General features: G+C 40.8%; 1 protein-coding gene across 3 annotated transcripts in view; it reads right to left on the bottom strand.

Annotated features, from left to right (window-relative positions):
• Positions 1-556: 556 nt before the first annotated feature.
• col4a2 (collagen, type IV, alpha 2) overlaps positions 557-11,084 on the bottom strand; it is a 74,656-nt gene continuing 64,128 nt past the window's right edge. For all 3 annotated transcript variants that reach the window (XM_072686102.1, XM_072686104.1, XM_072686103.1), the window contains 18 exons: positions 10,810-10,980; positions 9,442-9,585; positions 9,206-9,334; positions 8,750-8,931; positions 7,990-8,053; positions 7,502-7,576; positions 7,287-7,394; positions 7,066-7,173; positions 5,880-5,951; positions 5,566-5,691; positions 5,310-5,426; positions 4,907-5,068; positions 4,351-4,449; positions 3,997-4,143; positions 3,757-3,873; positions 3,236-3,427; positions 2,770-3,056; positions 557-2,235 (listed from right to left, as the gene is read on the bottom strand). In XM_072686102.1, the coding sequence (XP_072542203.1) occupies positions 1,981-2,235; positions 2,770-3,056; positions 3,236-3,427; positions 3,757-3,873; positions 3,997-4,143; positions 4,351-4,449; positions 4,907-5,068; positions 5,310-5,426; positions 5,566-5,691; positions 5,880-5,951; positions 7,066-7,173; positions 7,287-7,394; positions 7,502-7,576; positions 7,990-8,053; positions 8,750-8,931; positions 9,206-9,334; positions 9,442-9,585; positions 10,810-10,980 (2,555 nt within the window). In that variant the 3' untranslated portion in view covers positions 557-1,980. The remainder of the gene's footprint in view (positions 2,236-2,769; positions 3,057-3,235; positions 3,428-3,756; positions 3,874-3,996; positions 4,144-4,350; positions 4,450-4,906; positions 5,069-5,309; positions 5,427-5,565; positions 5,692-5,879; positions 5,952-7,065; positions 7,174-7,286; positions 7,395-7,501; positions 7,577-7,989; positions 8,054-8,749; positions 8,932-9,205; positions 9,335-9,441; positions 9,586-10,809; positions 10,981-11,084) is intronic.

Raw genomic sequence — 11,084 nt, 5'->3', positions numbered from 1 at the left:
GCTCACTTTACTTTCAATGTTCCACTGCTTCGCCACATCCATAAAATGTTTGGCACAGGTCGCAGCATGCTGCCTCTCCTTTGCTAAAGCATGTGGATGAAGTCGCCACTGTTCATCTATATAATGACTTGAAATGCTGAGGTAGCTCCGAGATAGCTGTCCAATAATCACCTGTAAGCGCTGATTTCCAAATCCTGAGCTAGTTTTGCCCTCTGCGTTTCTTATAGCTCATGAATTCTGTTGATGATAGTTGATTCATGTGGTATTTCAGGCTGGATGGACTCTGGTGATAGCTAAACTCCGCCTCACAATGCCTTTGTTTTGTCAAGTGAGCCATCTGGCAAACTTTTAAAATGAAACGTTTAACAGACCTTGCTCCATCACTCACTTACTCCTCTACTCTTAATGAGAGATCAAGTCTCAACACAAACTACAGATGACTCGCAGGGTTATGATATGATATAGAGTTATGATATATATCATCATGTCCTTACAAATAAGCCTAGATTAGTTAAAGCGGCTCATGCAAACAAATGACACGTACCACATGACAAAGTACAGAACAGAAGCATTTATTTGGCTGTTACTCAATTGTGCTAACATTCACAATCATTCAGAACATGGTTCAAAAATTATTTTCCACATAATTACATTATAAAAAATGGAGCTGGGTAATGGAACAGTGACTGGTACACGTTGGTATACAAGACAAACATATTTGACTTTATTGTTCATCAGTTCCTCGTTTAACTTCATTTATGAATGTATTCACGGTTCTCGGACCAAGGGTAAAATAGGCACATAAAAATGGCTAAGGCACGTGGTAATCATAGCTGAACAAAGTTCAGTGTGGTCAACCCCACTGTTTTCTTTTCTTCTGGTCTGTTAATCATTTAAAGGCTGTACTTTGCCAACTTCTTCCTTCACTTTCTGAGGAAGACCACCTGTGGTAAACCAGCCAGTAGTGTATGCTTTCGGTTATGGAACCCACTCAAATCCGTGGACAGCGACAGTGTGCTAAAAATACAGGCCCGCTGTCTGTCTGTAAATGTCAGTTGTCTAAAGCTCAGAGCTGAAATCAGTGCAATCTGTGTAGTTTTGTACAAGTCTTCCGAACTACCCTTTCCAAATCTCCAACTGGCGTGGTCTGCAAATGACCTGGTGAGGCCGTGACCGAGCTGAGGAAGTCAAGCGTAAACGGTAAACCAACATAATGTATTGTAAGTGCAGGTAATTCGATACGTTTCTAGGTAAAACAAACAAAATGTACAGTTGGCACAGTGTTAGTGAGCTTGGAGGGATATACATGTATATATATAAGTTCCTGATGATAAAGCATGTTTAAAATGTTAAGCTCCATCACAAGCAGGACTAAATGAAAGTACTAGTGGATGATGGTCATTGTAGATGGTCTAGCCAGTGCATTTAAGCATGGGAATATTGTATAAATCATAGGGAGACATCCTAACACTTTGCTTTGTGTGGCAGCTGCACACAGTGACACATAGATACATATGAAGGAAACAGTGCATTAACACGGGCGTCTTTGGTTCTGCTGTATGTTCTCTGTAATATTAATTACACAAAATCGAGTTGATAGTGAGGTAATAAGTTAGGAAGAAAAAGCACCATTTCAAATGTAACATAAGTAAATAGACAGGAACAAGTATGATATATATGCTTTTGATGCTTCTTTGATGCTGACTTTGACTCTATGCTCAACACATTTCTATATCTTCAGTCCGTAGGCACGCAGTGGCAACAAGGGCTGTAATAAGACAGAGTGGCCTTGTATGGGCAATGTATGCTCTAAAAAACAAATGTTTATGACCCTAGATTGTCTTGTCCAACCATGATTTTGTCTTACCATGATTTTACCTGTGTGTATCATAGAGTTGCAATGTTGTTACCTGAACTGCAACCTAACACTGTCTCAATGGTTACGCCCTCATCTCAAAGTTCATGGGTTTCAAGCAGACTTCACAGGTTCTTCATGCACACTTGACAACGGCTGATGCGTGAGAGAAGCTGCCCGGCTTTTAGAGTTTCTGACTGGGGAGTACTCTGGAAGGGTTGGTTGATGGACGTCAGCCAGAAGCTGTTCTTGTTAGCAAAGTAGTGACAGGTGCCCTTGGCCCCGTTACACTCGATGAAGGGAGTTGTGCGGAAGTCTTCCAGACACGAGCCTGGAGACACCAGAGACTGACCACCTCCCTCGTCTCCAGCTGCCGTGTGCTGTGAATGAGAGACAACGTTTAAGCTCGGTTAGTTGTATATACATTATGAGGTTGATTTGGTAGATTAGGTAGATGAAACTGAATTTGAACAGTGCATTGAAATTTTATGGTGTCTTTAAAGTGTCTCTCGTTTGCTGTCCTTCATGGAAACCACTGTCAGTAATCAAAACAAAGCATCTGGGTGCAATGAAGTGGGTTGAGATTGGGAGTGGCTTATGAGATGATATTCAAAGGACTGGGATTTTTATAAATTAATTATATATTTTAGAGGTTTCTTTTTTTATTACTAGGTGGAGAATGTTTATTTATCTGAGACAAACTAATCTGGACTGGGTTTCCCAAAACTGTTTTAGCACATAGATAACTTAAATTATCGAGAGAGCATCAGACGGATTCCATCAGACAGAGAGCATCAGATGATCTTAAACACCAAGCTGCATGTTTAACATAACACTAAAACACTCAAACTTATTGAACTTGTTTTTTTAACACTATGACAGCATAACATGAAGAGAATTTACAGGAGGCTCACCATGAGGAAGGAGTAGCCAATCCACAGGCTTCTCCAGCCTAGAGGGCACTGTGGAATAGTTATGTCCTGACTGTGCACAGCTATGGCCACAGATGGAGCTTCGCACACCGAACAGCGGCTGATGTATGGTTTGATTTCTGCTTCCTCCACAGGCATCATAGGAATGGGGGCAGTTGTGGAGAGCCAATAGGATTTGTCGTTGCGGCTAGCATAGTAGCATAAATCCCCGGGATTACAGTACAGGAACGGCATGGTGTTGAAACGAGGGAGACAAGAGCCTGCCAAACCTGGTTAACACCACAGATGACATCATGGTATTAAAATCCAAATTTTCATTTTGCAGTGATTAGTGATGATTAGTTCATTTGTAAGGTAAATAAATTGACAAGCAAGCTGCCAAGATGTTGGCAGGCAGTGGTGTTTAGTGCTAATCCTCTGTTATTCTGCTAAAGCCCACTTTACTCACCCAGGTCCTGATTATGAGCCTTCTCTTGTCCTTCAAAGTAAAGCAGGCTGTAGCCATCCCACAGCTTGGACATTCCCACAGGGCACATGGGTGTCTGATCAGACTGACTGTGTTTCACCAGCAGGTATCCAACGCTGACACTGCGCCCAGGCATACCGGGACGACCCGCAATACCAGGACGCCCCCGATCCCCTGGAAGAGCACAAACTCTTAATTCACATCTGTGTATAAATTATAGTCATTTAGACAAGAAGGTCTAAAGCTAATGTTTAATGGCTTTTAGCAAGCAGATTGGTATCTTGCCCCAGTCTTCTGTTCTATAGTTGTACAAGGAAATTTATGGCACATACCTGAACTGCCTTTTAAAGAAAGAAAGGATTTGACTCATTTAGCTTAGCTATTCTAAAATGTCCCAGAATATCTTGGTAACCTGCCACCTCAAACCCTTAATCTACTCACACGGCACTGAGTTCTGTAATCTTAATCCTCCCCATTCACTAAAACATGCTCTATCCACTCACCTTCTAGACCCTGAAGGCCTGTGTGGCCCATCGATCCTACATCTCCACGGTAACCTGGGTTTCCTGGGATTCCAGGCAACCCTGGCATCCCCTTCTGCCCCTGTGGTCCCAGGAACCCTAGGACAAAATGTCTCCTTGTCATTAAAGTAACAAATCATGTTTCTGTAGTGAATGTACACAGGATAGAGCACAGGGTAAATCCTTCCATAAGCTAAACTGGTAGTCTTCAGTTTATTTTACCTTGATCTCCAGGGGGTCCAACTGGACCTGACTCCCCTCTCACTCCATCTGGTCCGCGAATACCATATGGACCAGGCGGCCCTCTCTCCCCTGGCACCTTCACCGGAACTGGTAGCTGTCCCTTAGCACCAGAGACACCAGGAAAGCCTAAGGGAGGTGAAGTATAGACAATAAACCTCCTTCAATATATAGAAACTATAAGAGTGTCAGAAACTCGACATATCTACTTCTTTAAATATGCAAACAATACAAATGTGTAAAAAGTGACAGAGTGACAGACTACCTGAGTGATACACAAGCAAGAGAGGAGGGGTGATACCAACTGTGGAAGGAACAAAGAATGCAGCTATTTACCTGGTGGTCCAGTGTCTCCTTTTGGACCAGAAGGACCTCTCTCACCCTGGAATCCAGGCTTTCCAGGGAATCCCATCATTCCTTGCTCTCCTTTTGCACCTACAGATCAGGTTTATTATAAAATGAACTGACTTACATTCTCAAATGCAATGGGTCCTCATATTCTACGTGTTCTATTTGATTATAAGGGTAATCCTAGTCCTTAAACAGTCCTTTACCGGCCCTAACAAGTGGTTTAGCTGGTTTCCCAGCATGGCTAACTTGACCAGGCTAGTCAACCAATATGAGCAAACATGAACAGCAGGACCACACTGGCTCACTAGCATGACCATCCTGACCACCCTGAGCCACCAGTATGATCTGTCTGATCAAAATAGTCAGCAAGTATGACAAGCTTCATGACCAGCTTTGTCAAGTTGATCATGCTAAGTTGAAAAAAAAAAAAGCAAACTAAAAAAAACATTTGCTATGCTGGTTAAAAGTATATATATAACTGTTAATTCCAAAAAAAAAATATTTACATTCAGTTACATGTATTCTTTTGTTATTTCCATACCTTTCCTTCCTGAAACTCCAGGCTGCCCAGATAATCCTTTTTCTCCTATGTCCCCCTGCAGCCCTTTAGACCCTATGATCCCTGCTTCACCGTGTGCACCTTGTTCTCCTTTAGGGCCAAATGGAGCTGGAAATCCTGGAAAGCCAGTGGGTCCAGGATAACCTGAAAAAGCAAAACAAAATTAGATGACACCATTCTACACTGTGCTCCATGTAGTTTCACTAGAGTATTTCTGCCATCATTTTATTTTTCATTTCATACCTATATAATGCTTTTAACAAAAGAAAATTAAAAATATACCCAAAGTACCTGTATCATACCTGATAATGTTACAATCACTACTTATGTGGGTGGAAAAGCTTAATTTCTCATTACTGTCAGCACCGTAAAAATGCACATTTACCTGGAAAACCTTTCTGGCCTTGTGGTCCTGAATCCCCTGAGAACCCCTGTCTGCCAGGAAGTCCATGAGGCCCTGGAGGCCCTTGAAGACCTGGATGCCCTGGGTCACCCTGATCACCTATAGAAATACCAAGACCAAAAGTAAAAACCTAAGACAAGAGGGTTGAGGAAATGTAGACTTGAATAAAAGGTATTTTGAATAAAAGTTCTCTATTTTAGTTTAATATGTTTTGATACAGATGTACTTGATGACCAACCTAGATCTCCGGTTAAACCCTTGAGGCCATAAGATCCTGGGACACCAACCTCTGTGCTAGGAATACCTAACTCTCCTTTTTCTCCTTTTGGTCCAGGATCACCTGGTGTCCCTCTGACATCAGAGCCTTCCAAGAGAAGATAAAGAAAAAAAGTTTCACAAATCCTCATTATAACATACAAAGGAACACATCAAAGACGACTGACTTGCTTGCATGTAGTAAATGGGTTGTAGTTATAGATTGAATATGTTGAACAATTGCAAAACAACCTAAATGGTTATTCATTACATGACTGACGGTGACAGAGGACTTACCTGGAATACCTTGAAGACCTTTTTGACCTTTGAGGCCATCCAACCCAAAAATCCCTTTAAGCCCAGGAAAACCTGAAAATGTGAACACAATATATCTATTACCACTGAAATTTATTTCTTTATCAACAAATGGTACAATTCAACTGTTTAAACTTTATCAGGAGTGAAAACTCTTTGTTTGTTGATTTCTCTCCTCTAACTAATTTATTAAACCTGGCAATTAATTGCAGGGTTGAATCAGGAGTGTTTTTGGGAATAAATGTTAAAAGGCAACAAGGAGTAGTAAAGAAGTTTATTAATTATTCAACTTTATTAATATAGACGGCATCATTCCTATAACTTAGAGTTCCCATTGCTTTACAAAAGCAATAATAAAAAGTACAGAAAATGTAGAAAACAATAAAAATCACAGGATAATATTAAGAATGTTGTTTCAAAACAAAGAAAAGAAGAGAGACATTAACAGTGATGACAATGAAAGCTTCACATAAGCTTTTCCACAACTAATGGGCATAAAGGACTGACATCAATACTTAATAGATTCCAGTGATTATTAAGTTGAATAAGAACTCATTTCTCTAAGACCTTATTGAAACAGAGAACGTTTGAAATGTTATCAGATTTATCACCCATTTTCCCTGCCCCCATTGCACCATGACACTACTGAGTGCTGACCAACACACGTCCCCTCTGACTCCTATGCAGACGAGCTGCCAATGCAACATCACCAGGTAACCAATGTGTCTGAAGGAAAGCGCCACACACCCGGCTCCAAAGCATCAGGGAAGGCCAGCACCACAGCAAAGCGATGTGAGGTGAGAGCGCCATCTATCCACCCAGTAGAGAGCAAGACCAATTGTGCTCTCTCGGGGGCCTCGGCTGTCGATGGCTAGGAGCATGAACAGGATTTGAACCAGCAATCCTCTGTTCATAGTGACAGCTCCTTAGTAAGCTAGACCATTCAAGGCCCTAAAATAAAGCTTTTTTGAGGCTCTTTTTGGTCTGAAATGAAATGCTAAATTGTGAAAATAAGAGGAGTGAGCAACAACAATGCTGTCTTGGTGCTGAACAAAACAGAGACCTAAGAAGGAACACACTTAACGTGAATAGTTAAGGTGAAATAGAATTGAAAGAATCACTCCCCTTCACTATTCCTGTGAATTAATTAGCATCAGCTATGACATACCTCTTTGTCCAGGGTGACCTGGTTTACCAGAGGTCCCGGCCTCTCCAGGCAATCCTGCCCAACCCTTAGGACCTTGGTTTCCTGGGAAACCCTGCAGTCCTTCAGCACCTGCCAAAAGAATAAAGGACCTTTTTGTGAATTCATTTAAACAGACTAAAATATTAATGGCTATCTATGAATTTATCCACCTAGTGTGTTTTATCTCAAGTGGATTCTCTTACCTGCCAGTCCTTGTTGTCCAGGTTCACCCTGATACCCTTTCATTCCTTCAATTCCATGAAAACCAGGACCTCCTCTATCACCAGGCTCTCCTGAGAAACCCTTACGGCCTGTTCAAAGCCAAGTGAATAATAATTCTTCATCATAAATTCCTCTCTACTGGTGAATCTAAAGTCAGTATGTTCTCACTTAGCTGACAGCTAGAGGAATGCCTCACCTAAAGGTCCAGGCAGCCCAGATTCCCCCCTTGGTCCTGTGGGCCCAGGAAGGTCTATGACATCACCACTTTCACCTGAAGCAAAACAGTCTCAGTTAGCAGTTATCAGCTGGCAGCACTACTCTGTCACTTTCACTGTTAAATCAACTGTTCAGAATAATGGCCCATGTAAACACAGAAGTCAAAGATGACTTGGGTACTTTGATATTTAATGCAACACTACTTGAGTGAGCTAAGACTAACTCTTAAACAGTAGAAAACAATAATATAACACTGCACAAATGGTGAATTAATGGTCATTTAAAAACTTTAAAGCATTTCTGGCTCATTAAAGCTGTACAAAAGAAACAGATATGCTGACTGACTGTCAGCTATCAAAGTATATTTCATAACCCTTTATTGCTCTTTTACCAAGTAAATACGTTCTCCCAAAATTGCAACTGAAAGCAGCATGAAACCATGCTTCCTAAATGGCATTTCAACGTTACCTTTGATCCCCTTGGATCCAAAATCTCCTGATGCTCCATAGGCACCAGGGGAACCTTTCTCACCCTGGGATATTGAAAGTAACATAAAAAACATACAAGTATCAATGCATTAATAGAAAATGTATAGAGAAACATTACATGCTATACTGCAAATAACTGGTTGGAAACATTCTCGCTTTGCTTCTGAGACTGACAACTGTTAATAGCTATTATCAGTAGCTGCGTAACAGCGACCTATGCTATCAGGTATGACTTCCTGCAACTAGACATGCTGAAGGTGAGGTGCTTCTAGTATCCATCTTACGTGAGATAATTGTTGACTGTAGTCAGAGGCAGACAAAGAAAGGAATAACAATAATAATATCTGGTCCAAATAAAACTCAAGGGAATCTGAGCATTTCGAAAACTAAAACAATTGTGCTGATTCTTAGAGAAACATGTGCACTTATATGGTGAGCTGAAAATCTTGTCTGGCTCTACTGTTTTCTCTCTCTCTCTCAGTCTATCTAGGAGGTAAAACATCAGGTAGCTGTGTTCTGTAATGTCATAATTCTTATTCTTTTTTACAGCAACCCTATCCAAATCATGCTCTTTGTATAATAACCATGCCATAACTTAAACAGAGTAATGTTCTGATGCTTCACTGTTAACAGCTTACTGTTTCTTACCAATGTACTTGTACTTCATAGGTAACAGTTTTACAGATGTTTCTCTCAGATACAGGTTGGTGTGAGATCCTAGCCAAAAAGGCTCAACCTACCCTTGGTCCATCCATCCCAGGAAAACCATCAATTCCTGGTGGCCCTGTAGCTCCTGGCATCCCCTTTTGCCCTGGTAGTCCCTGAGCCCCAATAGAGCCTTCTATGCCCTTTACAGTGCTGGGATCTCCTGGTAGCCCATGGTGCCCTTCTCCTCCTGGAATTCCTGGGTATCCCTTGGAACCTGGAAATTAGAATAAGCAAATAAACACTCATTGATAGAAACAAAAATTGTCACATCTTTGTCCCCAGTCTGTCCCCCAACACTGTAAGCCACCCTGGATAAGACTGTCTGCCAAATGTCATCAATGTAAAGTCTAGCATAACTGAAAGAGTCCTGAAGTACAATAAACATTACATTCACTGCAGTATCAGCAGCACCTCTACCCTTTTAGAAACGTACTATTTTTTATTACTATTGCTAGATGTAGCATTAACATACAGTGGAGGACACTCACCCCGGGGCCCAGTGAAACCTGCATCTCCTGGATTTCCATGGTCACCTTTTGCACCTTTCATGACATTTTTCATTTGATCCATTTTTATTACTGGTGGATCACCTGGCGGGCCAATAAGCCCTGCATCGCCTTGAGCAAGAGAACAATCGAAGGATTAATTTACTTAACATCACAAATAAAATGATTCAGTTTCCACAACAAATAATATAAGGTCCAATTCTTATTTTATGTATAACCTTTTTCTCCCCGATGGCCCCTCAATCCTTTCTCTCCTCTGCTCCCTGGCAAGCCTATCTCCCCCTTTTCTCCTGTGAAACCCTTGAGGCCTTCATTTCCAGACATTCCATGAAAACCTGTCATGCCCTCAGAGCCCCTCACACCTGCAGAGGAATTAAAAAAACATGTATATGTTTATATATAAACAGAGCATTTTATACTTAGGAGCGCAAATTGTGCTTTACCATGAAATTGTACATTTTCAAAATAAAAGTGAAAACAAGCTAAAAATAGCAACAAAACAATATACAGCTGCAAAATAGCAACAATTCTAACAAGAATTTGACAAAAATAAAATATCAATAAAATGCATAATGCATCAGTAGTAAAATGTGTTTCTTAAAACACTAAGTAACATTTTCCTTTTTAAATACATTCACTGGTACAAGAGGACTAAACAAACAGTACACTTCCTAACTACATAGAATAATGAGAGAATTGTTAGGCTTGGGGTCATTGTCCATTGGGAGGACCCATTTGCACCCAAGCTTTAACTTTCTGGCTGATGTCTTGAGATGTTATTTCAGTATTTCCACATAATGTTCTTTCCTCATGATGCCATCTATTTTGTGAAGTGCACCAGTCCCTCCTGTAGCAAGACACAGTCCCCCACAACATGCTGCCACCCCTGTACTTCACAGTTGGGATGGTGTTCTCAGGCTTGCAAGCTTCATCTTTTTTCTCCAAACGTAACAACGGCCTTCAGACCACAGAACATGTCTCCGAAAATTAAGGTCTTTGTCCCCGTGTGCATTTGTACATTTTGCACAAAAAACATACTCCTGAGCGGTATAATGGCGGTTTTGCACAAAAAACATACTCCTGAGTGGTATGATGGCTGGACATTCCCATGGTTTTTATACTAATAACTGTCTGAACAAATGAACGTGGCAAGGACGAACCAGACTTATAGAGCTCTACAATTATCCTTTCTAATATCTTGTCTGATTTCCCATGATGTCCAACAAGGATCATGTATGATGTGTGACTAAAAATGCTTGAATGTTGTCAATAAACTTATCAAAAGCTTGCAAAGCCATGACATCATCTGGGATTTTCCAAAATGTGTAAAGGCATAGTAATCTTAGTAAAGTAATGTGTAACCTTGTAGAAAAACAATAACAATTCTCCTAAAAGAAAGTCTCTCTCATTATTCTGGAATTAATCATTTTGGTAATCCTAGCTGATTTAAAACCGGAAAGATTTAGTCTGATTTAAGATCAGTGAAAATAAAAAAGAAAGAATATCCCTCACCAGCGCTAAGAGCAATCCAAATAAACACAATTATTTCATTGCACCTTTAAAACCGGTATGGTGCAAGTGCTGACCTTTTAGTCCAGGAAGACCAGGCCGACCAGAATAACCAGGTTGTCCTGGATCGCCCTGAGGCCCAGTATCACCCAAGCCAGCATCACTTCCAGGATCTCCAATAATACCCTTCAGCCCCATAGGCCCTGGTGGACCAATGTTTCCTCGATCACCAGTTCCTCCCCTGGGGCCTGTTGACAAACATTAAAATGAAATCAGTCTTACATATTGGTAGTTCAAAAAAAGTCTTCTTACTTTGTTTATAATGTTTATACTTTAATTCTAATTATCTAAT

The sequence above is a fragment of the Salminus brasiliensis genome, chromosome 8 (genome assembly GCF_030463535.1).
Source record: "Salminus brasiliensis chromosome 8, fSalBra1.hap2, whole genome shotgun sequence".
NCBI classification, from domain to species: Eukaryota; Metazoa; Chordata; class Actinopteri; order Characiformes; family Bryconidae; genus Salminus; species Salminus brasiliensis.
The sequence above is the reverse complement of the archived record's forward strand: the minus strand, read 5'-3'. Positions and strand labels throughout refer to the sequence as shown.